This window comes from Pyrus communis, chromosome 15 (genome assembly GCF_041283825.1).
Source record: "Pyrus communis isolate YQ-2024b chromosome 15, ASM4128382v1, whole genome shotgun sequence".
In the NCBI taxonomy this organism is placed as follows: domain Eukaryota; kingdom Viridiplantae; phylum Streptophyta; class Magnoliopsida; order Rosales; family Rosaceae; genus Pyrus; species Pyrus communis.
The window spans coordinates 43093670-43118517 of NC_142579.1; the positions used below are offsets into that span (position 1 = coordinate 43093670).

General features: G+C 38.2%; 4 protein-coding genes, 1 long non-coding RNA gene and 1 pseudogene across 9 annotated transcripts; 3 read left to right on the top strand and 3 right to left on the bottom strand.

Annotated features, from left to right (window-relative positions):
- Nucleotides 1–281: 281 nt before the first annotated feature.
- LOC137732569 (limonoid 7-O-acetyltransferse pseudogene) lies at nt 282–2477 on the bottom strand (annotated as a pseudogene). The gene has a single exon (XR_015957238.1). The product of XR_015957238.1 is annotated as a limonoid 7-O-acetyltransferse pseudogene (transcript).
- Nucleotides 2478–7501: 5024 nt separating this feature from the next.
- Nucleotides 7502–9252, top strand: LOC137717768 (flavanone 3-dioxygenase 2). Its single transcript, XM_068457249.2, has 4 exons — nt 7502–7796; nt 7909–8171; nt 8266–8590; nt 8705–9252. The coding sequence occupies exons 1-4, from the start codon at nt 7581–7583 to the stop codon at nt 8951–8953; spliced, it is 1053 nt and encodes a 350-aa protein (XP_068313350.2). The 5' UTR covers nt 7502–7580; the 3' UTR covers nt 8954–9252.
- On the bottom strand, nt 9227–10221 carry LOC148691044 (uncharacterized). The gene is made up of 2 exons (XR_015956308.1): nt 9760–10221; nt 9227–9559 (listed from the first exon to the last, which is right to left on the bottom strand). It is a non-coding gene; the product is annotated as an uncharacterized LOC148691044 (long non-coding RNA).
- A 2008-nt stretch (nt 10222–12229) lies between these two features.
- Nucleotides 12230–14004, top strand: LOC137740257 (small nuclear ribonucleoprotein SmD3b). Its single transcript, XM_068480107.2, has 5 exons — nt 12230–12468; nt 13047–13099; nt 13215–13281; nt 13369–13425; nt 13691–14004. Exons 1-5 carry the CDS (start codon nt 12310–12312, stop codon nt 13748–13750), a joined length of 396 nt encoding a protein of 131 aa, XP_068336208.2. The 5' UTR covers nt 12230–12309; the 3' UTR covers nt 13751–14004.
- A 1045-nt stretch (nt 14005–15049) lies between these two features.
- On the top strand, nt 15050–18023 carry LOC137740677 (U-box domain-containing protein 15). Of its 2 annotated transcripts, XM_088685272.1 has the most exons (5): nt 15078–15185; nt 15334–15689; nt 15775–15888; nt 16158–16589; nt 16795–18023. In XM_088685272.1, exons 2-5 carry the CDS (start codon nt 15363–15365, stop codon nt 17848–17850), a joined length of 1929 nt encoding a protein of 642 aa, XP_088541398.1. In that variant the 5' UTR covers nt 15078–15185; nt 15334–15362; the 3' UTR covers nt 17851–18023. The 2 variants fall into 2 exon arrangements, with proteins under 2 accessions (XP_068336612.2, XP_088541398.1); XM_068480511.2 differs by having other exon boundaries at nt 15050–15689.
- Nucleotides 17670–24132, bottom strand: LOC137740683 (ABC transporter E family member 2). Of its 3 annotated transcripts, none has more exons than XM_068480531.2 (13): nt 23939–24124; nt 23300–23421; nt 22616–22701; nt 22424–22521; nt 22225–22342; nt 22026–22115; nt 21337–21641; nt 21025–21220; nt 20761–20946; nt 20396–20665; nt 19517–19762; nt 19274–19406; nt 17670–17733 (listed from the first exon to the last, which is right to left on the bottom strand). In XM_068480531.2, exons 2-12 carry the CDS (start codon nt 23400–23402, stop codon nt 19287–19289), a joined length of 1818 nt encoding a protein of 605 aa, XP_068336632.1. In that variant the 5' UTR covers nt 23403–23421; nt 23939–24124; the 3' UTR covers nt 17670–17733; nt 19274–19286. The 3 variants fall into 3 exon arrangements, with proteins under 3 accessions (XP_068336632.1, XP_068336617.1, XP_068336627.1); XM_068480516.2 differs by lacking the exon at nt 17670–17733 and adding an exon at nt 18855–19199 and having other exon boundaries at nt 23939–24132; XM_068480526.2 differs by lacking the exon at nt 17670–17733 and adding an exon at nt 18855–19148 and having other exon boundaries at nt 23939–24127.
- Nucleotides 24133–24848: the final 716 nt, after the last annotated feature.

Here is a 24848-nt window from a genome sequence, read left to right on the forward strand (position 1 = left end):
CTAATTAGTTTGTCGATCACCTTTTCTTTAATAAATTATATTTGTTCAAAAAAAAAAAAAAAATATATATATATATATATATATATATATATATATCTAAAAGGTGATTAAAAAGTGAGCAATAGAGGTGGTCCGAATAACATGTCCTTACATGGATCATAGTGTAGAGTGTAAACCAAATATACTATTTTAAGTTCATTGGGATTCAAGAACTAATCACTCTTGCAAACATCGGCAAGATTAGCGACAAGATTTACATGCACCTAGTTCGACCACACGTAATTCCTCCATGATTAGAAGCACATACGCACATACCGCACTGGCCAAAATATCCATACTCACCGACTAAATTGCTCAAATTAAAAACACAATAATCATAGTTAATTGACAATGATGAGCATATCCACGGGAACACAAGAAGTATCAAAGGAGTAGTAAGGGAGTGGGGTCCAACGAAACGAATTTTCGGAGTTGGGGATTGCATTGGAGTATAGCCATGTGATGTTGGTCCAGAGTGACCCATGCTTCTATTCCGTCTCCCGACTTGGTGTCAACCAAAATTATAAGATTCAAGAAGACGGAATTCCCAGTCGAACCGACGCTGCTGACCCAAACAGGCTTTCCCCACCCGAAATCACCACCTTCGTAGAACCCAAAATTACACCAACTGCTAAACCCATAATAATCTGATTCTGATGACAGCGACGATCTTAATTCCTCCAGAGACTCCAGCATGTGATACTTCCCCTTCTCCTCCTCACCTGCAGATCGCATTTTGTTAACAAAATCACCATCAATCTTTGACACTGCATTCCTCAACTCCTCCACCAACCCATGCAATTGCAATCCATCAGCTGCAGCATCATTATCATCTAGCGTTACTATTGGTGTCCGGCATCGAGCAGCCGCAATCCAAAGGAGGTTTCCAATTGAGTACTCCAAATCTAAATCCAACATAGATGTGATCCTTGAGCGGAGGTTGACTGCGTGGCTGAGGAGTGAAGGCCTTCTGAAACCATGTATTTGTTTGGAGGCAGCCATGGCGCATTGCCATATGAAAGCCGAAACAACCTCAACACGCGTCGGCCGCTTCACCTTATAATTATTATTCACTGCTGCCACCATGCCCTTGAGGGCCGCTATAGCTGACCCCTCAAACACAAGTCTTCTTGTGACGCACGAGGACTTGCCGTCGTTTATGAACAAGGAACCCCACATCCGTAGTGATGAATCTCTGAGCCATAATTCATCGTTTGTGGGGAACAGACAAGTTGCAGCTGATAAATTGGGTTTGGTGGGGTGTATTATTCTCGAAGCTGCTCTTGGTGTTTGATTATCATCTGAATCTGATGATGATGACAATGTAACTGAATCCGAGGGTGCCAACGAGGATGATGAGGATGATAATGAAGATGATCTTGAATACAATGTAGAGCGGGGGAGGCTGCTGTGCAAACGAGCAGTGGCAGTCCAGGCCTTGATAAAGGTGCACAAACCAGCACCATCAAGGATCTTGTGGGAGATGCATAGGCCGATGGCCATGCCGCCACATTTAAACACATTTACTTGAATATTAGTTACACTTGCACCTGTATTGTTATTTGTAAGATCACAAGGGAGGAATCCATGCAGTAGCAAGATTAACTCATCAGGTCGGTTGAGAAATTCACGCAGAGTAGAGTTCTTCACTCGGGCTTCCACGTAATGAGCTCCTTGGTCGTTGCAGTCGATGGACAGGTCATCTTTGATCTGCCCAGCAAGTGGGTAGAACCCAGTCAAGGTCTCTGACAAAGATGTCTTCAGCACATGTCGCCTTTTCATGATTGTGGCCTCGTCTTCGTTGTTGTCGTCATCATCATCATCAAGGTGAGTGGTAGTAGTGCAGGGTTTTATGAGGTTAGGAGTATTATAACTAGGATCAGAATTGTCATAAAAGAGGATAATGGGAGCAAAGGGAGCAGGTATGAGCTGATCCAAAAGGGACAGCTTAAAATTTCTGAGGTGAGAGGGCGTTGGGGAGGATGGTATAATTCTATCTTTGGAAACAATTTCTACTTCCATTTTCATCATGAATGTATGTGATGTATGTTTTGTTTGACAATTTCTTAGTCCCAACTCAGGGTGGTTTCGTTAACTAGCTAGTTTATATATATGTATGTATGTCTCGATGGGCAGCAAAAGGCATCTTCCTGCTTGAGGTCCGACTCCAGCTTTGTTTGTCATATTAGGGATACCTATGTATGCATCGGTCATTTTCTAGCTAGGCATCCGGCTGCCCACTCTACTTTTAATTTACTCTTTGTGAAGTTTATCAGACTGAAGCGTGCATACATTCATATATATTCTTGATAATGACCATCACTTCACTAACAAATAACAATAGCTAGCTACTAATTTACAAAAACATAAAACACTGGCTAGCTACACATCTCTCTCTCTCTCTCTCTCTCTCTCTCTCTCTCTCTCTCTCTCTCTCAGACAAACAATTTGACAAATATTTTTACACTTTTTTTTAACCATTAGATTTTATAACATCTAATGGCTACAAAATGTAATGTGCATGTTTTTAAACATTAGATGACATGGATTATAAAAAATAATAATGTTGGCAAATGGCCATCTACCATAATGGTGAGAAGGAGTGTTGCCTTTGCATTACGACATGAGTTCGACTCCATTCAATGTCTTCAATATATTTGGTTTTGATTTGACGCACATACAATTTCGAAGCACGTATGACATATTAAGCTATTACTCGATCTCTTGAATCCTTTGTTAGGTACTGTAAACAAAACGAAATCCTAAATCTTCACTCTTGGTATCTTTGGGTGATAAATTAGGTTGTACAAAACTTTGATTACGTAAATTTTACATGAAAATGGGGAGGAGGAAGGCATATATGCGGCCATGCGGGTGTGATTGTTCATGGAATGTAAGACATGAAAATATGTTGTATGATTTTGAAATGGATAAATAGACTTTCTTGAAAACCCCTTTCCATCTCATGTTAATCAAATTCTTTTGAGGGTAAGAACATCACTACGAGGTAGAATTTTTCCGTATCTCGTTGGATAATTTCATGAAGGTACCATATATTTCTGAGTTTAGATTATTGGGCTGCTATTAGTGTTGTTAAATTGCTTACGGAAAAGATTTTCAATTGGGCAAAAAGAATTAGCGATTGAAAATCATAAAATTGTGTTGTCATAGAGTACAACAAAATAAAGTGGAAGCAATGGCAAGAACCCAATCAAGAATCACCATGCCAAAATCAAAAACAGTTTCCGGCGGTGGGCAACTTGATTACGCAAAAGACAAAATCCCATTAATTGTAGCTTTTCTTTTTTATTCTTTCTTCAAGTAATTTTTTCGATTTCCTTCCTTAATGGTTTTTTTATTAATTACAATTCCACGTCTGAGTCAAAGTCATTAAATATATATTTACAAAATTTTCACGTCAGCTTATTAGAATCGTTAGATTTTAAGTAATCTAATGGCCAAAGAGTAGTGTAAAAGTATTTGTCAAAATGTTTGTTTCTTGATCCTAACCTTAGATGGGGATACACTCATTTTCTACCACATATTTTGTAACGCCTATTATGTAACTTTTTTTCAAGAAACCAAACCATCTATACTTCAGTTCATTATTTATATATAGATAATACTTTCAAAAAGTTATACAAATTCAAAATCATTAACACATTCATTTGTAGTGAAGAAAATGAACGAGTATTGCTTTGTAATGACTATCATTTAATTAACTGAATGGTTATATGATTTCGGATTTGGGTGATTTTTTATAGATATAATCTTTAAGGAAATATCTAAAAAATAGACGATTAGATCGTTGAAATATATTATGAAGTGAGCCATACAAAATTTATTGCTACCTTCCTGATCCTGTAAATGTATATGGAAAACTATACATTGAAGCTAAGAGTTGACATAATCAAGGAAGCATGAGACAAACCTTTTCAGTTAAGAATCTAGCTAATCTAGCCAGCTGCTAATTAGTTATTACTTAGGACTGTGATGTTGTGTACAAAACGTATTATATATGATAATGATAGTGATATTACTTACTAAAATCATTATATTTTAGCTAGGTACGTATAAACCTAGTTGGTTAATTTCATTATATTTTTGCTGTGTAGATATTATAGCTCTTGAATCATGATATAGAAACTTTCGCATCATGCATGCCTGTTATTGTTTCATGTGCATTGCTACAGTAATAGTTAGGGTCGTCCTCTCCTTAATCGCATAGCTCGCACAATAAAGAATTGAAGAATTAAAGAATGCAATAAGCTTAATAAGCTCCGCCAATAGTAGTGTGTGATGTAACTGTGTATATATATGGAATAACGTATCTACTTTTTTATATTTTGAGTTCGAATACCGCAACTGTTAGCGGAGCTTATTGGATTCTTGTTTGTCCTAAACCCTGAATAAGTTTAATACAGCCGGTTGTTTGTCCTAACCCCCAAATAACTACTCAACAACGTTGCTCTCCTAACAAACAAAAAAAGATTCACTTTGCTAATTACGAAGAACTATACAAAATGTGGTGGATGTTAATGCAACAATAGTCGCAACACCAGTTACGCAAAACAAAGCAAAAACCAGTATACCGATTTCTCGTCCTAATTGCATCATAAGCAATGTCAGTCCTAAGATCTTGGGGGCCTTAGGTGAGCCCTAAAAGAGGTTCTTGAGATTCTAAATCTTCCAATGTGTCGCATATTTATATAAATAAAAGAGAAAAAAACGTTTAGGATATCTAGTACAATAGGAGTCCCGAGTCAAATTAAACAGTTGGATAAGCACAGGTTGGCCATAACAAAAAAAATAAAACACCAAACAAAACTTATAATAAACACAGAAACCTATAATTGCAGCAAAACATCACACAATCAAGTTTCCTTCCTACCCTTTTCAATAGATAACATAACTAAGTTACTCAATCTCTATCAAAGACAGTACACTACTTGATCAACTTCAAATTAAAGAAAAACAAAAAAAATCATAGTACGAGGATTAATTACCTCAAATCAATCTTCTAAACTGTATGAGATAGTTAGTTTGCAAATCTATTGAAATAGTGATATGGAGATGGAGTTCTAGGGAAATGCTCAAAGAAATACAAAACCCTAGGCCATTGGATCGACTAAACGGATTGAAAAAAAAAATGAAAAGAAAGAAATGTGTTTGGTGAGATCGAACTCATGCCCAGCAAACAACGTAGTTTCTAATTCACAAACACGGTAACAATCCAATTTTAACAAAATGCTTAATTTTTTGTTATTACAAACCTAACAGATAAGATAAATGAATTTTCAAAGACCTTTTCAGGAGGGAGAAAAACTGATATGGGGCTTGGCTTGCCATTGGATTTTGCTGAGGGACACTGCAATCCTCTCAAAACTCGTCACGTGGCAAGTCTTAAATATACTATTTTTTTATTCTCTTATATTTAACATTCAAATAATTATATTTTTTTACTAATTAATATACACCATGAGATCAAATCTAATGGTTCATTTTTTTTCTATTTTTTTCTCTCTCATTTTTCTTCCCATATTTTCTCTGCCGTCTTCTTCCACAAATTCTCTGCAATATTCTTCCCTCTCCTTTCTCTAAATACAAATGTGCAGACTATTATCGAGTTGATTTTTTCGCAATCTATTTGTACACGTAACTCTTGGAGTGGATTTCAGAATTTTACAGAGAATAACCTATCTAAACTAAAAGCAGGACATCACTTACTACGAAAGTTATTTAGCTTATTACGCCATATAATAAGCTTAGAAAACCACTTAGCAGAAACCTATCATTTGAAAAGAAAAAAAAAATCAAAGATTAGACTAATATATTAATAAAATACTCATAATAAAGAAGGTAGATGTGTCAGGATACCATAATTTTTATTATAAAATATAAAGAAACCAAATACCCTCACTTTAACCCATAACCCCCAATAATAAGAAAGAAAGAAAGAATTAACTCTAATATGTGATCAGATAAACTATTGACAAAGAATAAAAAAAACCTTAAGAGATTTTTGGTTGCTTCCCATGATAAGAGTTGGATAATGTTTTTTTTGGGGTGCATAATTTTTTTTTTTTTTTTTTTGTTTGAACAATAGCAAGAAGCAGAAGTGGGAAAGAGAAGAAAGTGAAGAGTCCTACGACAAAATATAAGGGAAAATTTGGGAAGAAAAAAAATGCACCATTAGATTGATCTATGTATATTAATTAGTAGAAAACTAATTATGAGAATGTTAAATATAAAAGAGTGGTAAAATATTATATCTAAGACTTGCCACTTGGTGAGTTTTGAGTGGATTGTAGTGTCACTCAGCAAAATCCAATGGAAAGCTAAGCCCCACACAAGTGGTGGCCTCCTCTTCCGGCTACCCTCAAGGCTGGTCCTAGAGCATACGATGCCCTAAATGAAACCTAAAGCCCGTCCAAAATGAATGCTTGTTTAGCCAAACTCAGTAATTTTTTTCTAGTAGAGCGATAGCCTTAATGGGGTGGACAGTTAGTTTTTATGGGGAGATGAATCAGTGGGGATTGAATGCACCAAGATGTAAAGACATGATTGTTTTCTGCCTTTACAACAAAGTGCCATCAATAATTTTTAAGCAATGCATAAGTGAACTTCCTAAACTACTTAAACTACAAGTCTCTTTTGCAATCCAATATTTTTAAATTCTAAAATGTTTTTGAATGCTCTTGTGAGAATTGTTAATGTCAATTCAATATTTCAGCTTGTATTCCCTGGCACTCTCTACAGTCGACCGTCGCGTTTCGATCTTGAACGTATGTCAAGTTCGGGGCCTGACATGGTGCCCACAAATAGCCTTCCAAAAAAATAGCCTGTTAGGGCACCTTTTTTGTGTGTTTGGGCAATTAAGCAGCCCTTGCTTCTGCCTTTTAGGAACCGGTGGACTTGCTCTAATGTGCATGTTGGTTGGTTGGTGCCTATTCTATTAATGTATTTGGACATTCTCACTTTATCAAATTTCATGTGTCATTTTGTCTACAAAAATAATACTTTTTGGAAATTGTTATTAGCACTAAAAAAATCTCATTTTACACTCCTCACAAATGTATTTTTCTTTTTAATTATAGAAAGTTTGAAGTATCAAATGAAATTATTGGAGTGCTAATAACAATTCTTTATTTTTTAATGCTATTGGCTAGAGATTAAAGATGAAAAGCAAAAAAATAATTTCAAAGGCATTCAATGTCTTGTATTTTGTGCAAAAAAAATAATACATGACAATTGATGAAGTGAGATCGTCGAAATGCAAAGGTTAGTGCAAAATTGCTAACATTTCTCTAGATATCCATCCTTGGATTGGAGCATGATTTTTCAATTTTAGAGGGCAAAATGAGACCCGAGTTTTGTTTCGGGGGGCAAATGAACAATTAAGCATATGCTACAGGGCAAGATTGTAAATGAAGACCTTATCACCTCGGAATAAAAATAGAATAATAAACAAAAGATAGAGATACAGAACAGTGCGTCAGTCACTGACTATTTTGAGATCAGATTCAGGTTTGAAGGGAAGAATGGAGAAGCTTATATCAAGAAGGTACAAAGAAAGACCTATGCCTGAGGGTTACATATTCCCACCCGATGTAAGACCCGGAAAGCTTACTGTCGTTCCTCTATGCAACAACACCATTCCAGTCATTGATTTGGGTTTGGATGGTGAAGGAGCAGCACAAGCTTGTGATATAGTTGACCAAATACTTGAGGCCAGCCAAGAATTTGGATTTTTTCAGGTCATTCAAATTCTTCAATCTGTAATTCTGTATGTAGCTTGTAAGTTATTAGTACTAGTGTATATCAAATTCTAAATGAATAATTTTTCATTTTGTATATGAAGAAGAGCAGGTAATTAAACATGGGATATCAGAAAATTTGTTGAAGGAGACGGTGGGATTGTTGAAAGAGTTGTTCCAAGAGTTGCCTGATGAGGACATTGCAAGCCTCTACTCCGACGACCCCAACAAAAGCTGCAGGCTCTTCACCAGCACCAGCGGTGGAAATTTTGATGCGGAACCTGTTCATTTTTGGCGTGACAGCCTCAAACACCCTTGTCATCCTCTTTCAGAGGAATGCTACCAACTTTGGCCTAAAAAACCAACTAGATATCGGTAAGTCCAAGCTTAGATAATGTACATATGATGTATTTTCAGACAGACAGCTAGTATTTAGTCAAAAGGGTTTATTGATGAGATTTGAATTCAGAGATGTTGTCGGGGAATGTTCGACACAAGTGAGGGAACTGGCTTGGAAGATCTTGGAGCTAATGAGTCAAGGACTTGGGCTGGGACCTGGGTATTTCAGGGGTGAAGTAAGCCAAGAAATGTTACTGTCAGCAAATTATTACCCACCTTGCCCGGAACCAAGTTTAACACTAGGATTACCTAAACACGGTGATCCAAATCTTATAACCATTTTACTCCAAGGGGATGATCATGTCAGTGGTCTGCAAGTTCTCAAGGATGGGGAATGGATTTCTGTTGTTCCTTTTCCACATGCGCTTGTGGTTAATGTCGGTTATCAATTACAGGTACAGCCTCCCTCTCTACCATTATCTTCCTCACCGATCGCCTTCTTTTGGTTTGCCATGCATGACCATTGACAAATTATACACGGTTGCAAAATTGTTGCGGGGATATTGTAGGTTATCAGCAATGGCAAGTTGAAAAGTACTGAACACCGGGTAGTGACGAATTCAAGTGTTGCTCGGATTTCAGCTGGGTTTTTCGTGATGCCTTCCCATGATTGCCTTATAGAACCTGCTGCAACTCTTATCAATGCAAGCAATCCCCAACTTTACAAAGGCTTCCCATACAAAGACTTCTTTCTCAACTTTGGTAAAACGCTGGGAAAAACCGAACAAGTACTGGATCGCTTTAAGCTTCAGGGTTAGCTAGCTCAATGCAACTTGAAACGGGATATTCAAAAGTTTCGCTTTAAGCACTGCTCATTTGATCAAATGTCGTTTTTGCGTCATTATTGCTCCCTGACGAGGCAAAAACTTACAAAGGTCTCCGACTACAGTTGGAGTTTATTTTGGGTCATTTAATTGATAAGTGCCATCTTTGTGAAGAACTGAGAATCGAATTCGAGTGAAATTTGCTTAGTTGTGTGAATCATGTGTATCCAATTAATCTTGAATGCATATGTGATGAGTACCGCAGTATATGGAAATTTGTTTATTTTCATGTATATATGCATTCTAGTCTGCAACTTCATCTGCATCGGCAAGTCGTACAAACTTCTTCAGAGCGTTTAACACTGATACAAAGAAATCCGATTATTAATATTTATTCACAGGCACAGACCACATATTATATGTACAGCGAGCAAAAAATGTCAGTCTTCCGATGACCCTTGGTCACACTCTTGTGCTCTTGACCAACAGCATTGTCATGATTCACGGAACCCAGTTCGTTCTTCAAAGTTCTCCTGCCCACCCACAACTTGCTTTAATGTTCATGTCTGCCTCCTCACCTTCATCCCCTCGATGATAAACCTTATAATTTTGCAAAGAAACAATTAAGCCATATTCCATCACTCAAGTTTTAATTTAAACAGGATGTGACAAAACCAAGTCACCACACAACGTTTAGAATCATGTTTCTATTTGCACAGAAATCAGATATCAAACACGATAATAAAATGTTCATCAAAACCATAAAACAGTAACTTCATATGGTGCTGAATAAAAGGTACCTTTCTGAATTCTGATGGTAGTGGATCCCAGTAGACACCATCATAATTCATATGATGCTGCGGACCTTGCTGGGTCCACAGTGGCAGGCATATTGAATCCAAGCAGGGATGCGATCAACCCAAACTCCATCTCCATGCTTGCATTGTGAGGAATGGCTGAACTTCCACCAGAATCCAAACACCAAATTGGTTCTTCTCCATCTTGTGTTTGGAGCCATCCCATCCATTAAAGCTCATTCACGGTACACAATGTCCGCCTTCTTCTCTGTTAAATCCAAATTTCAAATAACCTAGAGATCCCATCCATTAAAGCTCATTCACGGTACACAATGTCCACCTTCTTCTCTGTTAAATCCAAATTTCAAATGACCTAGAGATGAAGCAAACAGGTGTTAAAGGAAAACAGATTCCAACGCTTTCCATGTCTCCACGGCGTCTGTTGTTATTAAAAGTATGCTCCGCCTGAGAGCAACTTCACCCCTAAAGACTTTGTGCCAGCACCCCGCTCATTTATCCACTCAAGTAAATAGTAATAGACTCAAGTGTACAGTAATAGACTAAAGCATCTCCGCCCCTAAAACCAAATAGCCTAGTCAATTTTATTAAAATATTATTAATTTTTATTATAAAATAATAATTTAACAAAATGAAGGGATATGAAACTCCCCCACCGCTCTCCTCCCCTGTCTCTGCCCAGAAGCTCCCCCACCACTCCCTTCCAATGTGCAGAAGAAAGAAACCCATTAGCAAGATGAAGGGATATGGGAAGAACACAGTGGAAGGGATCTCTCTCTCTCTCTCTCTCTCTCTCTCTCTCTCTCTCTCTCTCTCTTTCTTTCTAAACCTCAACCTCAAGGAGGGCGTCGAAGGCCCCCAAACCCCCATCCCCATCGCCCTTTGCTCCGCCTGCAAATTGGCCTTCTTCAACCTCAGCCTCGAGGAGCTATGCACCAAGATCTCTCTGCGACGTGTTGATCGTGCGGGAGGTTGATGGCCCGGCTAACGTCAGATGGCCCGGCATGTGGGTCTGTCGATTTTAGGCCGGTCTCTTGCCTGGCTTGGGTTGGGTGCCGGTCAAAATGTTAGGCTGGAGCGGATAGCCTGGGTGCGGGGCTGGTTTTTTGGCTGGGTGCTGGCTTATCAGTTCCCCGATGGAACTGCTCTGAGAAAGAAAGCGCGAATTTTAACTAGTTTATTAGTGAAAGTCGATAGTAGTGGGGAAATAGAATGAAATGAAGAAGAATGTGAAATCACGGTTAGCATCCCCTTCCCCAATTCCCCTTGTTGGAACGTGAAACTAGTATTCAAGCAAGATGAAGCAAGGTAGAGCATAGTAACAAAGTATTACATGCCGAAGGCAGAAGCCAGCAACAGCCAGCCCAGATTCATTTGTAATGCTTCTGTTAATGCCTCCTAATTCAATCGATGAAACCCTAAAACCCTCAACCTTTTGAAAAATTTGGAAAAATAGCCAAAATTTAAATTAGACATAAAATTCTAGCCAACTATTACAAATTGTTATAATTCTAAACAAAATTGATATGAAAATATTGCAATACCCTTTCTTAACTAAAATATTTGCAAACCTACAACTTTTTAGTGTCATTCCAAATTAATCACAACATTTCTAAACATTCTAAATAAGTTTCAAACCTATTAAAAATGTCATATCCATTAAGCCCAATTAATTTTTCAAACATAGATTATATTCAAAACTCATCAATTGGGTATATCATGAACAATATTAATATTAGTTGTCTCAAAATCTAAATTTCAAACATAGATTATTCTTATATAATATGAAACCCAATGATCAAACATGTATTGAATTGAATAAAAAATGGATCCAAATTGAAATTACATCAGGAGGGCAATCTCTTAACAAAAAAATAAAAAATAAAAAAATGGGGTTAAGAATTCAGATAGGGCTTCAAGGAGTTTTTTTATGTTCAAGTGATTCCTTATTTGTTGATACTCGACTCGTAAAATTTCCAGTTATTTTTATGGGCGGTGAAGATGATGGTGGCAACATCATGACAGTTCATACCATTTCAGTAACCTCCATGACCTTCTTCTTGAGTTGGTTGCTTGAGTTGCAGGGTGAAGTTGGTGGTTTTGCGTAAGGTTTGGAGGTGATGGCATGAATGGGGTAGGTGGATGCTATGCTTTTATGACTTCTATTGATAAGCATAGTTAATTTAACAGATTTTTAACTGAGGCTTAACAGATGTGACGTTTTTATAGGTTGGGTATTTGTTTGGAATGTTTAAAAAGATTTAAACCAATTTAGAATGACACTAAAAGGTTAAGGGGGTTTAGGTACTTAATCATTAAAAACAGTATTGGGCCTTTGGCCCAACAACATCCTCAGCGGTCAGGCCCAAAAACAAATGAAAGTTTTACACTAACGACATGTCGTGGGCAACCGACGCAATGTGTGCGAATGCGCAACTATAAATTAGGGAAAGAGAGGGAGGGGAGACGGTTCGTTTTAGGGTTTTGCGGAGCAGAACGGAGAGAAAAGAAGACCGACTGTCAGTAAGTGAAATCATGAGCAGAAGTTTGGGAATTCCGGTGAAGCTTCTTCACGAGGCGTCAGGGCACGTGGTGACGGTGGAGCTCAAGAGCGGTGAGCTTTACAGAGGAAGCATGGTTGAGTGCGAGGACAACTGGAACTGTCAGCTCGAGAACATCACCTACACCGCGAAGGTACTCCAGCCTCTCTCGTCTATCGTTTCTTCTTCGTATATAGTTTGCTGTTATTTTTGCTTTCTTTGAACGCCTTCGATCTCTGCTGCCATCGTTTAAATTAAAACCCTAGATTTCATGCGCTTGCACTGAGACTGCACCTCTCTCTTACTGAATCTGACGGACCAATTACAAGACAATGTTCTCAAAAAAAAAAAAAAAAAAAACCCTGAGCTTTTAGAAGTAGAATAGGCTTAAAAGCCGATGAAAAAGTTGGATTGAAAGGTGAAGGAATTGGAATTCTGCACTCTATTAGGCATATTTCCCTAGATGGAGCTGAGTGATTATTTCCATATTTTAGGATCGGAAAAGGGGGAGAGGGAGAGGGTGAAGAATCTTAGGCACTTAATGCGTTTCATTTTTTCTTGCTAAAAAATTGCCAACTTAATCTTATACGTCCTGATGGTCAATTTTGAAAAGAAGAGAAACGGAAATTAGTTTAGAAATATCCGATGTTGGATGTTACTTAGTCGCTCTTATTTTCAAAGCTTGAACAATTTGTTTCATTTAGTTTTTGACATTGGTACACTCATCTACAGGACGGAAAAGTTTCACAGCTTGAGCACGTATTCATCCGAGGGAGCAAAGTAAGGTATATAATGACGGATCCTTTTTGTATGACAGCGCCCATACATAATTTGGTCAAGTTGTGTTTCTTTGCTACTCCCAATGATTGTTCCACTGATATTGATTTGAAAATTTAATAGGTTTATGGTCATACCTGACATGCTGAAGAATGCTCCAATGTTCAAGCGCCTGGATGCTAGAATCAAGGTATCATTCCATGTCTAAATGATCATTGAATTACCGATAGTGATGAATTTTGTTTTTTACTGACATTTTGATTTCTGAATCTGGAAGGGCAAGGGTGCTTCACTAGGAGTTGGCAGAGGTAGAGCTGTTTCAATGCGGGCTAAGGTAAGCTCTTCTAATTTTTAACTGAATCTTAATAATTGAAAGCTTGATGCCTTCCATTTGAACATTCACGTGTGAGAAAAATGTGGCGACAACACAGAATACTGCATGTGAGAAATAGAGGGTTCCTTGATTTAGTCCTCTCTTCTAGCACCTTAGCTTAGGCATAGGGATACAAAACTCTGAAAATATGGCTTGAACAACTCTTTTATAGAAATAGAAAAGGGGAAATGGATTCAGCTTTGAATAAATATATTTTCCTGTGCAGGCTCAAGCTGCTGGCCGTGGGACAGCTGGTAGGGGGGTTGTACCACCTGTTCGGAGGTAATCAGTTGGACGTAATCAGTCCTTTGTGCGACCCTTCAGCATCCTCGTTGTAAAAGAATAGACTTTGTTTGGGCGATGAGGAGAAATCAGAAATTGCGTATCTTGACAGGCTGTTCTCGTTTTGTATGCATGTTATGTTTTGGATGCTACATCTTTTGACCTTACATTTACTCGATTTTCTTGTAGTTGATATTGTTGATGTAATAGCTTCGTTTCAATCTAAATCTTCAGGGTTAGTAGCCTTCGTTCTGTTTATTTTCTCATAAGTTAAAAAGGAGAGAAGGAAAACCCTGTGGCATATTTTTTTCATTATCTAACCTTTCCCGTGAGCCTGTCGTAATAGTCGTTGCTGCTAGAATGACAGGCTCAAAACCAGATGAACATGACAAGTATCCCCATCATGGTGAACCAGAATCAACTGAAAGAATTATGGCCTTTTCCTCCCTTGCCATTTATATTTCAACAGTTAAACTAATACACATATGGATAATGGATATACATGAAATAAATTAAATTTCGACGAAGAAGTTTACAGAAATTGAGGAAAAGCCAACACATAATGTAAAAAAATTAGTGGAAGTAACCATATAGTCTAAAACAGTCTGCTTCCACGTCCACTAAACTTGACACTAATAAAATTCTTGTGTATGGCTTCTTCCACTAGAACCCCAACCCTGCACATAATATGCACGTGATATGTATCAGTGTCTCTATAATTCGTTTTTAAACTCTCTTCTTTTGTTTTCAGAAGTCCGAAACCACAAGTCACTTCCCCATTCTTTTATTCTAGTCACGCAAGTGACATTCTGTAAAACTGACAAAGTAGACATGATATGAATCACTATAGATGAATTAAACTATGTTGTAAGATATGAATTAAACTATTTTTCCCTAAGGTTTTTTTGAGCCTAATGGTTGGAGATGGTTTTGGGAGAGGGGCGATTAAAGCTTATATTTTAAGTTTTATTCCAAGAATTGAAGATGGTCTTAAGAGTAATGTTATACTTATCACATTTTTCATACCACACTTATACTACTTTTCTAATAGAAGTAGAGTCCACCAACATAAATAGATCTCATCTCTATTAAAGAGGTTGTGGTGATAAAAGTAACATTTTTTGTTTCCTAATTATAACTTATGTCTGTGTTAGGGAGAGAGAGAGAGAGAGAGAGAGAGAGAGGGTAATACTAATGCTAATGCTATGTGAGCAGTCATAGTAATACTAGCGGATCGTGGCAATTGGCAATTTACCGCAAAGGGAAGCCCAAAAGTAGGTTGGTTAGAAACTAACCGACTTTCAAATAGCATTCTATTTTAGACTTTATGTATTTTCCAATTTAAAAGGCTACGGATCCGAAAAGCTCGCGAAAAGCTTCTGACAGGCACCAAGAACGAACACACAGAGCACCTGCAAATGGAATCCATGGACATTAAGGTTAGGGTTTCGTTATCTTCAACCCGGATTCCAGCGGCGAATTATGCATTCATGAACCCGAGGGCAATGCTATTGCTAGTTCGCTTACTCGTGATTTGAAGTCAGAATTACTCTAAGAAACTAGGCTTTTGTTTTTTGGTTCATCTAGTGTACATATATGTATAAAGGTGGAGGCCCATGGTGATCGATGGAGAGATCAGAGACGAAGGTGAAGGTGGAGGTGGCGGAGGCGGCGGAGGAGGAGGAGGAGAGATCAGAGATGAAACTGCGGAAGGTGTGATTGAATATGTTGCTCAATTCGGAGATTACCGAAGAACGCAGAGGAAAGAATGCTACAACCTGGTGCGGCGTATGAAGCTCTTGCTGCCGCTTTTTCAAGAGACTCGGGAGCTCGATGGGCCAATTCCGGAGAGGGGTGCTGCTTGGTTGGCAAATTTGAAGAAGGTGCTTCTCATGGCAAAGAAATTGTTGAAAACTTGTAATGAGGGGAGCAAAATTTATCTGGTTAGGCTTTTTCCCTTTCAAAATTAATAGATGTTCAAATTCAGAACCGTGAATTATTAATTTATTTGTTGTTGCGGTAATTTAGGCACTTGAAAGCGAGGCAATCATGGTTAGATTTCATGCGGTTCATGAAAGACTCGGTCAGGCTTTAGAAGGTTTGCCTGATGAACTTTGCCTATCAGATGAAGTTGAGGAACAGGTATATACATATATGTCCCTTTTTTCCGTTTTCAAGCTAATGCTTCCCATGTGTTATTTCATTTTTTTTCACACAGAGATCTTTTATCAATCTCGCTTTGCTGCACACGTTTGATATAAGTTTGTGTATCAAAAACTTGTTCCTGATTGTTCCGGGGTGGGTGGTGGCGTTAATTAGGAGATTGGTAATTTCTTAGACGAATTAATTAGCAATCCAATCCAGTCTAGTTTTGTTTCTGATATAAGTAACTTTTTTTTGCTTTGTTTCAGGTTGAACTGATGATCATGCAACTTAGACGAGCGAGGAAGCGAACAGATACACAGGACATAGAGCTCGCAATGGATATTATGGTGGTTTTGTCCAAAAAAGAAGATAGAAATGCTGATAGTGCCATTATAGAGAGGCTCGCCCAAAAGCTAGACCTGCAAAAATCCGAGGACCTTAAGATAGAGACAATAGCTGTGAGGAATCTGGTTAAGGATAAAGAGAGAGGAGGGCCAGGTGCAGAGACCATGCAGCAAATCATTGATCTTCTTAACAAATTCAGACAAATCGCAGGAATAGAAGCGACCAATGTCCTTGACAACCCTGTCATGCCTAAAATGCTCGAGAAGTGCTCGTCTTTGATGATCCCTCATGAGTTCCTCTGTCCAATCACGCTAGAAATAATGACGGATCCTGTTATTGTTGCAAGTGGACAGGTGAGTCGCTTACACGAAACATGCACCGGCTAGGTTTCCCTAGTATATATTTTTCTTCCTTCTACTCATGTCGTGTGTATCGGAGCATAAATCTTGTAGAGTAAAAGTAAACTTGGGCTCAGTTTACGTTTACAATTGTTATATTAACAGAACGGGAACTGATTCATCTTTATTGTTTTCCCCGGGTTTGGTTATTTCATTAAAGACGTATAACAGAGAAAGCATACAAAAGTGGCTCGACACCAATCATAGGACATGTCCCAAGACCAGGCAGACTCTGGCTCACTTGTCACTTGCACCAAATTATGCTCTAAAAAATCTAATCATGCAGTGGTGTGAGAAGAACAAATTCCAGCTCCTGAAAAAAGAAACTTCCACGGGCCAGGAAAGCTCCTCCACCGAACACAAAGAGGAGATCTCATCATTGGTTGACCAGCTCTTCTCAAGTCACTTAGAAGTGCAAAGGAATGCAGTCATGAAGATTCGTTTGATCTCTAAAGAGAACCCAGAGAACAGAATTTTGGTTGCCAAAAGTGGAGGAATCCCGCCACTGGTGCAACTTCTTTCCTACCCAGATTCTAAAGTTCAACAGCATGCAGTAACGGCTCTTTTGAACTTATCGATTGATGAAACAAACAAGAAATTGATAACCAGAGAAGAAGCCATTCCAGCTATTATAGAAGTTTTGCAGAATGGAAGCACAGAAGCTAGAGAGAACTCTGCAGCAGCTTTATTTAGCTTGTCGATGATCGATGAGAACAAAGTAATTGTGGGGGAATCAAATGGCATTCCGCCATTAGTAGACTTGTTGCAGGACGGGACGATTAGAGGTAGAAAAGACGCTGCCACGGCACTGTTTAACTTATCTCTGAACCAAGCAAACAAGGGGAGGGCCATTAGTGCTGGCATTGTACCGCCACTGCTCCAGCTACTGAAGGACAGAAACTTGGGCATGGTCGATGAAGCGCTCTCCATCTTCTTACTTCTTGCATCACATCCAGATGGACGACAAGAGATTGGACAGCTCTCATTCATTGAAACTCTGGTGGAATTTATCCGGGAAGGAACACCAAAGAACAAGGAATGTGCAACGTCAGTTCTTCTCGAGTTGGGGTCAAGCAATTCCTCTTTCTTACTTGCCGCACTGCAGTTTGGAGTGTATGAGCATTTGGTAGAGATCACAAGGAGTGGAACCAACAGAGCTCAAAGGAAGGCAAATGCACTTCTGCAACTCATAAGCAAGAGTGAACAAATTCCTTGAACAAGTAATAATTAATCTGTGTAGAATAACATTAATATTTTCTCAATTTTGTTGCTTTTATTTGATTTGATTTGATTCTATCCTTCTAGGGTGAATGAAATCACATGTGGATGTATAACAACGTCCACAAAAATGCTACGACTCAATATACAACTTTCAATTACTTCCTTTTACCCTATTTTGACTTATAACAATCGAGAGCGGTCTGACGAAGGAACTCCTGCTCAAGATCTACTCTCGCTCAAGACCAATCCCTAACCAAACCCCTCCCTCGCTCTACGCCAAAATCCTAGACCTTAAACCATCTTTGCCTCACAAAACCACCCATGGCCATCTATCTCTCTCTAGTATTACCCTTAGTTATGGAAGGAAGAGTTATGTGAAAGTGAATTAATCCTCAAGAGGTGTTAGAATAATGTTTCAGAGGTGCAGAGTTTTTGTGAAAACACAAACTTGAAAGGGTCTTAGTATAATTTAACCTAGAAAAATATTAACATACGAAACCCGGACCAGTTAGCTTGTCCGGCCCACACGCATCACCCGGTCTCATTTGTGTCCCTCCCCACTCTCACACCACACCCGAGACTCACGCAAGAACCTCTCAATATGATAGGTTCTCGTCCAAATTTCAATCACTTGCTTTTTCCTTTCCCATATTTTTGGCTTACTGGCTATCTCCTTTAGTTAGAGACTGTTCCATTCCATTCGATTACAAAGAAGACTCAACTACCACTCCAGCTTCATTTCGCCTTTCCATTCCCTTACACCCCAAGCTAAAAGTGCGGTAAACAAAGAATCATTTGGTAAATAATTGGTTGAGTTTGTGACAGCGTCAGTTTTTTCAACAGTCCACACTAAACAAAGAACCGTAGAATTCTGTCGTCAGCATATCAAACGCCCATTAGAATTCTTTTCCCTGAGCATTAAAACCTTTCCACACTTTTACAAGAATAAGCCCAGGCATCTACAGAACAAATTTGTAATGTAAAAAACAAAATTTACCATGAGAGATGAAATCACCGTTACATAAACCCAGAAAGCACAACAGTTAAACATCGTTTCCTCAAACATAGAGTTAACTGCAATCGCTGATACTATGAGAGACCATTAATTGTACATCTAGATTGCCTCGCCCAATGAGAGACTAATTTACCAAAACTGCATAAGTGCAAGGACACTATCTATAGGGCAAGGGCATGATTTACTCAAGTAGCTAACAACATGGGAGGGCCTGGAAAACACATTCTCTCTGGTAAACAAAGGACCTCCGATCATTTGTCAGAATGTCATGACTTCAGCTGTGATTCCATTATTAAGGTCATATTAACGCCCTCCAAATTTGGCCAAAACTGTAATTGGACCAACTTGTAATATCAAAATGACAACAAAAACACGAAATAAACGGAATAAGAATGAAACATACCATCAAGACTTTATCAATCATCCAGGTAATAGTAGGACCCAGCAGCTTTTTGTTCCCTATCCTTCGTTGACTCCAATTTGTTGATTCTTGGGCGATAGTTAGTCGGATCACGTCTAAATGTGATATCAAGATGCTGCATGATTTAAACAAACAAACAAACAAACAAAATAAATGGAAGTTACTTGTGCACAGCGAGGGAGAGAGAGCGAAAGCAATTCCAATGAGATTAATTGCAACATTTACCGATAAGAATAGATTCATCCCAGTCAACAATGACTGGGGACAATTTGCAGTACAATCAATTGACGGCTTCCCCTCATAGACTATAACTCTATCCGCCAAGTAGGTAGCCATAATAAAATCATGTTCAACCACGAAAGCAGTTTTCTTAGCATGAAGGATGAACCTCTTTATGACTTTAGAAGCAACAATACGCTGCTCAGAATCAAGATATGCACTTGGTTCATCTATCAGATAAATATCTGCTGGCTGCATTGAGTAAATAGAAGCGGACATTAGAATGTATTCATCAAAACTGATCCGCATGCACTTCAACTAGTTAGAACAACGCAGCTGTAAGGCAGAACCTTACCAGAATCAAACAATAAAAAAAAAACACAAAAGTGAATCTAATCACTATATTTACATTGTTTACTTTACAGGCAGAGCACAGCAAGATTGCCACGAGAAACCAACTTTACATATTGGTAGATATATGAATTGCATACTGAGAACTGACACATTCTTATTCCTCAATTATTTGGATTCACACCTAGCATGTTTCCTATCTCACAAGAAAAACTTATAACTCCTAGGGATCACAATATAGTGTCTTCCCCCAACCACACCCCACACCCTCCCCCCTCGGGAATGCCAGATCTTTGCAAGCAAGCTTCCACAAAGGCATGGAACCTGACTGATGACAGCAGGTCTTGTAACCATGCATCCGCAATATGACCAAGGAGCGGGTGGGATTGTCTGTGTTTCAAAAAGCAAGACCTTGGATCCATTTCCAACTTCCACCCACTCAGAAGCAGCCAAATAGAAAGACTACAACGAAGTGTTCAAATGAATTCATCCCGAGATTCAAAGTGTCCTACACAAAGTAATAAATAAATTTACCTTCCCGAGGCATAGGCATAATGCAACCCTCTGCAACTCTCCGCCAGAGAGATTCACGACTTCTTGATCCATTAATTGTTCAATTAGAAGAGGCTTCATCACATCCGACATAAATTGTGGATGAGTATATGAATCACGAATTTTTGAATGTAACAAGTGTCTGACAGTGGATTGAAACTTTGGACTGATTTTCTGGGGCTTGTAAGAAACATTGAATTCAGGTATCTCCACATCTGAATTTTCTACAATATCAGGTTTCAATAGACCCGCCTGAAAATCAGATGAATATATGTTAACTCAACATCTGAAACAGAAAAGCTATTGTTAATGAAGAAAAAGAAAATGGAAAAAGAAACTAAAAATACCAGCATACGAATAAATGTAGTCTTCCCCGTTCCGTTCTCACCCAGCATCACAATAATTTGAGAATCCGTAAATTCACCCTCAACCACACGAAGCCTGAAATTTCCCTGAGTTTTACTCATTGATGGGTATCTATATCGTGCATATGTCTCAATTTCCTCAGCACTTTCCTGTGGTGTCTCAGCAACCTAATACAGGCAACAAAGTAAATCAAAAAGTACTGATAAGTCAGAAGACCTATTCATGGACAAAATTTATAATCTTGCCTTAAATGTCAGAGATTCATCTCGGAACCTAAGATTTTCCGTAGGAACAAATCCGGCCAAGAAGATGTTGATTCCTTCTCTAACTGAGAATGGAAGAGTCACAACTCCATATGCACCTGGTTTCCCATATAAACAGCAAATGAAGTCTGACAAGTAATCCAAGACACTAAGATCATGCTCCACAACAATTACATAGCTGAAAACACAAGGGAATATACTCATCAGCTAAACATGAAAGAAGACAATCAAGAAAAAGAATCCAACAAATACATGCAATGAAAATTTGAGAGGAGAAATATACGAAAAAAAGACCTATTAGGCCTAAGTAAAGATCGGATAACTTGGGCAGCTTTAAGCCTCTGTTTCACATCAAGATAACTTGAAGGTTCGTCAAACATATATATCTCTGCATTCTGTATGGCGACGACAGCAATGGCAAATCTTTGAAGCTCCCCACCTGATAAATCCCCTACACTACGTTCTATAACCTGGTTCAGCTCAAGGTCAGCACACAGTTCTTCCTTCATATCCCTCTCATCTTTCTGGTTGAGCACCTCCCCAACATTTCCTTGAACTGCTTTTGGAATGTGATCAACATACTGGGGCTTTATAATGGCCTGTTAATGAAAAGCAAATTACAATTATGCAATCAGCACGAAGCAAAAAATTTATTACATAAAACAAAACTTGGATAACAAGCACTAGGTCCGAAAACTAACCTAACTAAAAAATAAAAAAAAAACCTTGGAAATACACTTATAAAGGTTTTTTTTTTTTTTTTTTTTTTTTTTTGAAACTAGTGTCTCCGGATCTTTGACCCGACTAATCACTAGGCCCCCTGCCTGACCCCACAACATTTGGGAAGCAAGAAACTCTAGCAATTGCTAGGTGGGTACTTTGAGAGGTGTCGAACCCCAGACCTCTTGGTAGCAAACCAAGGGCCTGACCATTAGACTAAACACTCTTAGGTCACTTATAAAGGTTATGAGCATAAAAGGTACCTTCAAATTATCTTCCAGAATACGGGTAAAATAATTCTGCAGCTCAGATCCCCGGAAGTAGGTCAATATTTCCTGCCAATCTGGAGGATTCTGAAAAACCAAAAAAACTTGAAGATAAGTTAATCAAAGAATACAGCAAAAAGAGTTTGAATAATATTTTATACCGATCAGAAAAAGGGAATTTTGTAAGGAGTATTACCTTGAAACGGCCTAAATTTGGTTTCAACTTTCCAGCCAAAACTTTGAGGGCAGTCGACTTCCCAATGCCATTAGTTCCAACCAAACCTAGAACTTGACCTGGCCTTGGGACTGGTAACCTGAAATTTTGAATTTCTGTTAGCCACATAAATGCTAGCATGATCAATGATCACTTCCCAATAACGTGGCAAGGAGCTAACCTGTGTAGTTTGAAAGTGTTAGGACCATAACGATGGGTCGTATCTTTGTCTAAATCCTTCGGTAAGTTGATGATTTGAATTGCTTCAAATGGGCATTTCTGCATCATGAGATGGAACGGAGTCCAAAGAATGTCTTTCGAACCAACTAATGCAGGGAACAAAAAAAGAACAGTAACCACAATGTTTACAGACCTTAACGCAGATACCACACCCAATGCACAATTCTTCCGAGATAAAAGCAATCTTGGCTGCAGGGGTAACCTCAATACATAGTTTACCTGTAGATTGATTAGTTAGGTGAAGGCGGTGTATATTTGTAGCCAACAGTATATTAAAAAAATCGAGTTCAAGGCAAGAAAATCAGCTTTGTACAGAGAAGTAAACCTAGCCTAATGCATTACAGGAATTCTGCCAATACTGAAATATTAAATAATTATTTGGAGCCTCCACACTATATACGGGAGCTCATGCCTTTATTTTTAGCAGCCATTAGTAGAATCTTTCCTTGCTTTTATATACCATGTAATTAGAGCTTGGTAAAGTTTATGGGTAAATCTACTTGCAAGAGGCAATCCATTTCCTTAATTTCCTTTTAATAATCAAATAATTGAACACAAACAATAAGTTTCATAAGAAATAACAGTTCACGTGCTAAACATTCAGCTACTGAATCTAAGTAATCAAGAATTGTGCATAACAATACCCTCACGAAACATATAACAAGCTCATAATTCAAGAAACAAGAAAATATTTGCACGTTTTGTGAAAACAAAAGAAACCATTATCTTGAGTGATTCGATCAATCCTGATATGCCATTTCCCTTATTAATAGAAATAACGAAAATATTAAAATTAAGAAGGGATACTATAATATACCAGTCTTGACAACAGGACAGCTCTTCTTGCATTCCTGGCGGCACTTCTTTGGCTTGCATCTGTCGGAGCTCACGATTGCAATACGGGTCAACCGGTCTGCCATCTCCTCTCCTAATCTTATTCTATCCACAATAAATCAACAAAAGCATATTATGCCACACACAAACACAGAGAGAGAGAGAGAGAGAGAGAAAGAGAGAGAGAGAGAGAAAGAGAGAGAGAGAGAGAGAGAGGTTAGAGACATATGGCCACCTTCTTTGTCTATATTTGGTAAAACATGCTGTGCGCATGATCAAACGAAGGCTGGATTGGATTGCATAAAAAAAAATATTTACAGAAGAAAGAGATTTGAAAGGCAAGTACTTGGGTATGAAATTGAAATATATATCTGTAAACATTTGATGTAGGCGGAGGACTTGGTCGATTTCATTAAAAAGCTTCAAGAGAAGAGTCATTAGCTAAAACTGTATCCAAATCGCCCAACACACCAGCTAATTACTTTGTCAGATTGCAATTAGTACTAACAGTCAGAGAAAAATAATATGCTTACTGATTTTCAAATAATAATCAAACAATTCTCGCTTAATCTATGTTATCCGGCACCCAGATATACAGGAAGAAAATACACTTAATACTTACGAAGAAAACGAAGCAGATGACGGCGGAAGGCAGACTGACTGCTAAGTATAGGGAGGGGCGGGGAGGTGGTGTGGCGTGTGGCGTCCCAGGGGAGAGGAGAGCTGTCTCTTTGTCCTCTCTGTGATAAATGTTAGGGTTTTCAAAAACCGAAAGAGACTGACGGGGTTGTCTGGGCAGAAGCTGCGCGTTACCGTATTATTGGTTAATTTATAAATACTATATTAAAATAAAACTTTCGGACATATTTTGAATGTCATTTGTCTAAAAATGAATAAGCCTTTGAATTTCTTATCATTTGGTTGAAGATGTGGCTATTTGAAAAAATATCGAAAAATTTAAATTTAGATTATTGGAAGAGGTAAGAGAGTGGTGTTTATGAAAAGGATCTGAGCCTAGCAAAAAAAAAAAAGATTTGAGAAATGATGTGGAAATAGTTAATTATAGGGAAAAAAAAAAATTAGAAGTTTTAAATTTCGGCCTACAAAAAAATTAAAAAAGAGCCCCTCAAACAGGATATCTGGCGGGCTAAGAATGGCCAGTGCTATGGTTAAGGGCTGAAACTTGGCCTAGTGGGTTCCCTTTTTTTCGGCCCAGCCCTCCATTAGAGTTGGGTTTTGGAGCATTTCGGGCTAGATTTCGGCCTATAGCACTGTAACCATCTCTATTGAAGATGATCTTATAAATTACTTCCTCAAACATATGTGAGACCCAACATCTGATAAGATTATGTCACTATTCAATAAATTTAATTGTATATTTTCATTATGCTCACGTAACAAGTGAAACGAATTTTGAGTTTTAAGAAGTAAAATGACAAATTTTGAGTTACAGAGAATAAATTGAAATTAAATAATACTTAGTGAAAAAAAAAAACCTAAAAGTGAAAGGTTGGTGATTATTATATGGATAT

Bases quoted from the DNA above. Each gene is read 5' to 3' on its own strand.
- LOC137717768 (XM_068457249.2), top strand. From the start codon at position 7,581: ATGGAGAAGCTTATATCAAGAAGGTACAAAGAAAGACCTATGCCTGAG. The intron at 8,172-8,265 runs GTAAGTCCAAGC...ATTTGAATTCAG, and splicing joins AAAAAACCAACTAGATATCG to AGATGTTGTCGGGGAATGTT. The intron at 8,591-8,704 runs GTACAGCCTCCC...GGGATATTGTAG, and splicing joins ATGTCGGTTATCAATTACAG to GTTATCAGCAATGGCAAGTT.
- LOC137740257 (XM_068480107.2), top strand. From the start codon at position 12,310: ATGAGCAGAAGTTTGGGAATTCCGGTGAAGCTTCTTCACGAGGCGTCA. The intron at 13,282-13,368 runs GTATCATTCCAT...TGAATCTGGAAG, and splicing joins GCCTGGATGCTAGAATCAAG to GGCAAGGGTGCTTCACTAGG. The intron at 13,426-13,690 runs GTAAGCTCTTCT...TTTCCTGTGCAG, and splicing joins CTGTTTCAATGCGGGCTAAG to GCTCAAGCTGCTGGCCGTGG.
- LOC137740677 (XM_068480511.2), top strand. From the start codon at position 15,363: ATGGTGATCGATGGAGAGATCAGAGACGAAGGTGAAGGTGGAGGTGGC. The intron at 15,889-16,157 runs GTATATACATAT...GCTTTGTTTCAG, and splicing joins CAGATGAAGTTGAGGAACAG to GTTGAACTGATGATCATGCA. The intron at 16,590-16,794 runs GTGAGTCGCTTA...ATTTCATTAAAG, and splicing joins TTATTGTTGCAAGTGGACAG to ACGTATAACAGAGAAAGCAT.
- LOC137740683 (XM_068480531.2), bottom strand. From the start codon at position 23,402: ATGGCAGACCGGTTGACCCGTATTGCAATCGTGAGCTCCGACAGATGC. The intron at 22,522-22,615 runs GTCTGTAAACAT...CTCATGATGCAG, and splicing joins GGTGTGGTATCTGCGTTAAG to AAATGCCCATTTGAAGCAAT. The intron at 20,666-20,760 runs GTATTTTTAGTT...TCTGATTTTCAG, and splicing joins CTACATTTATTCGTATGCTG to GCGGGTCTATTGAAACCTGA.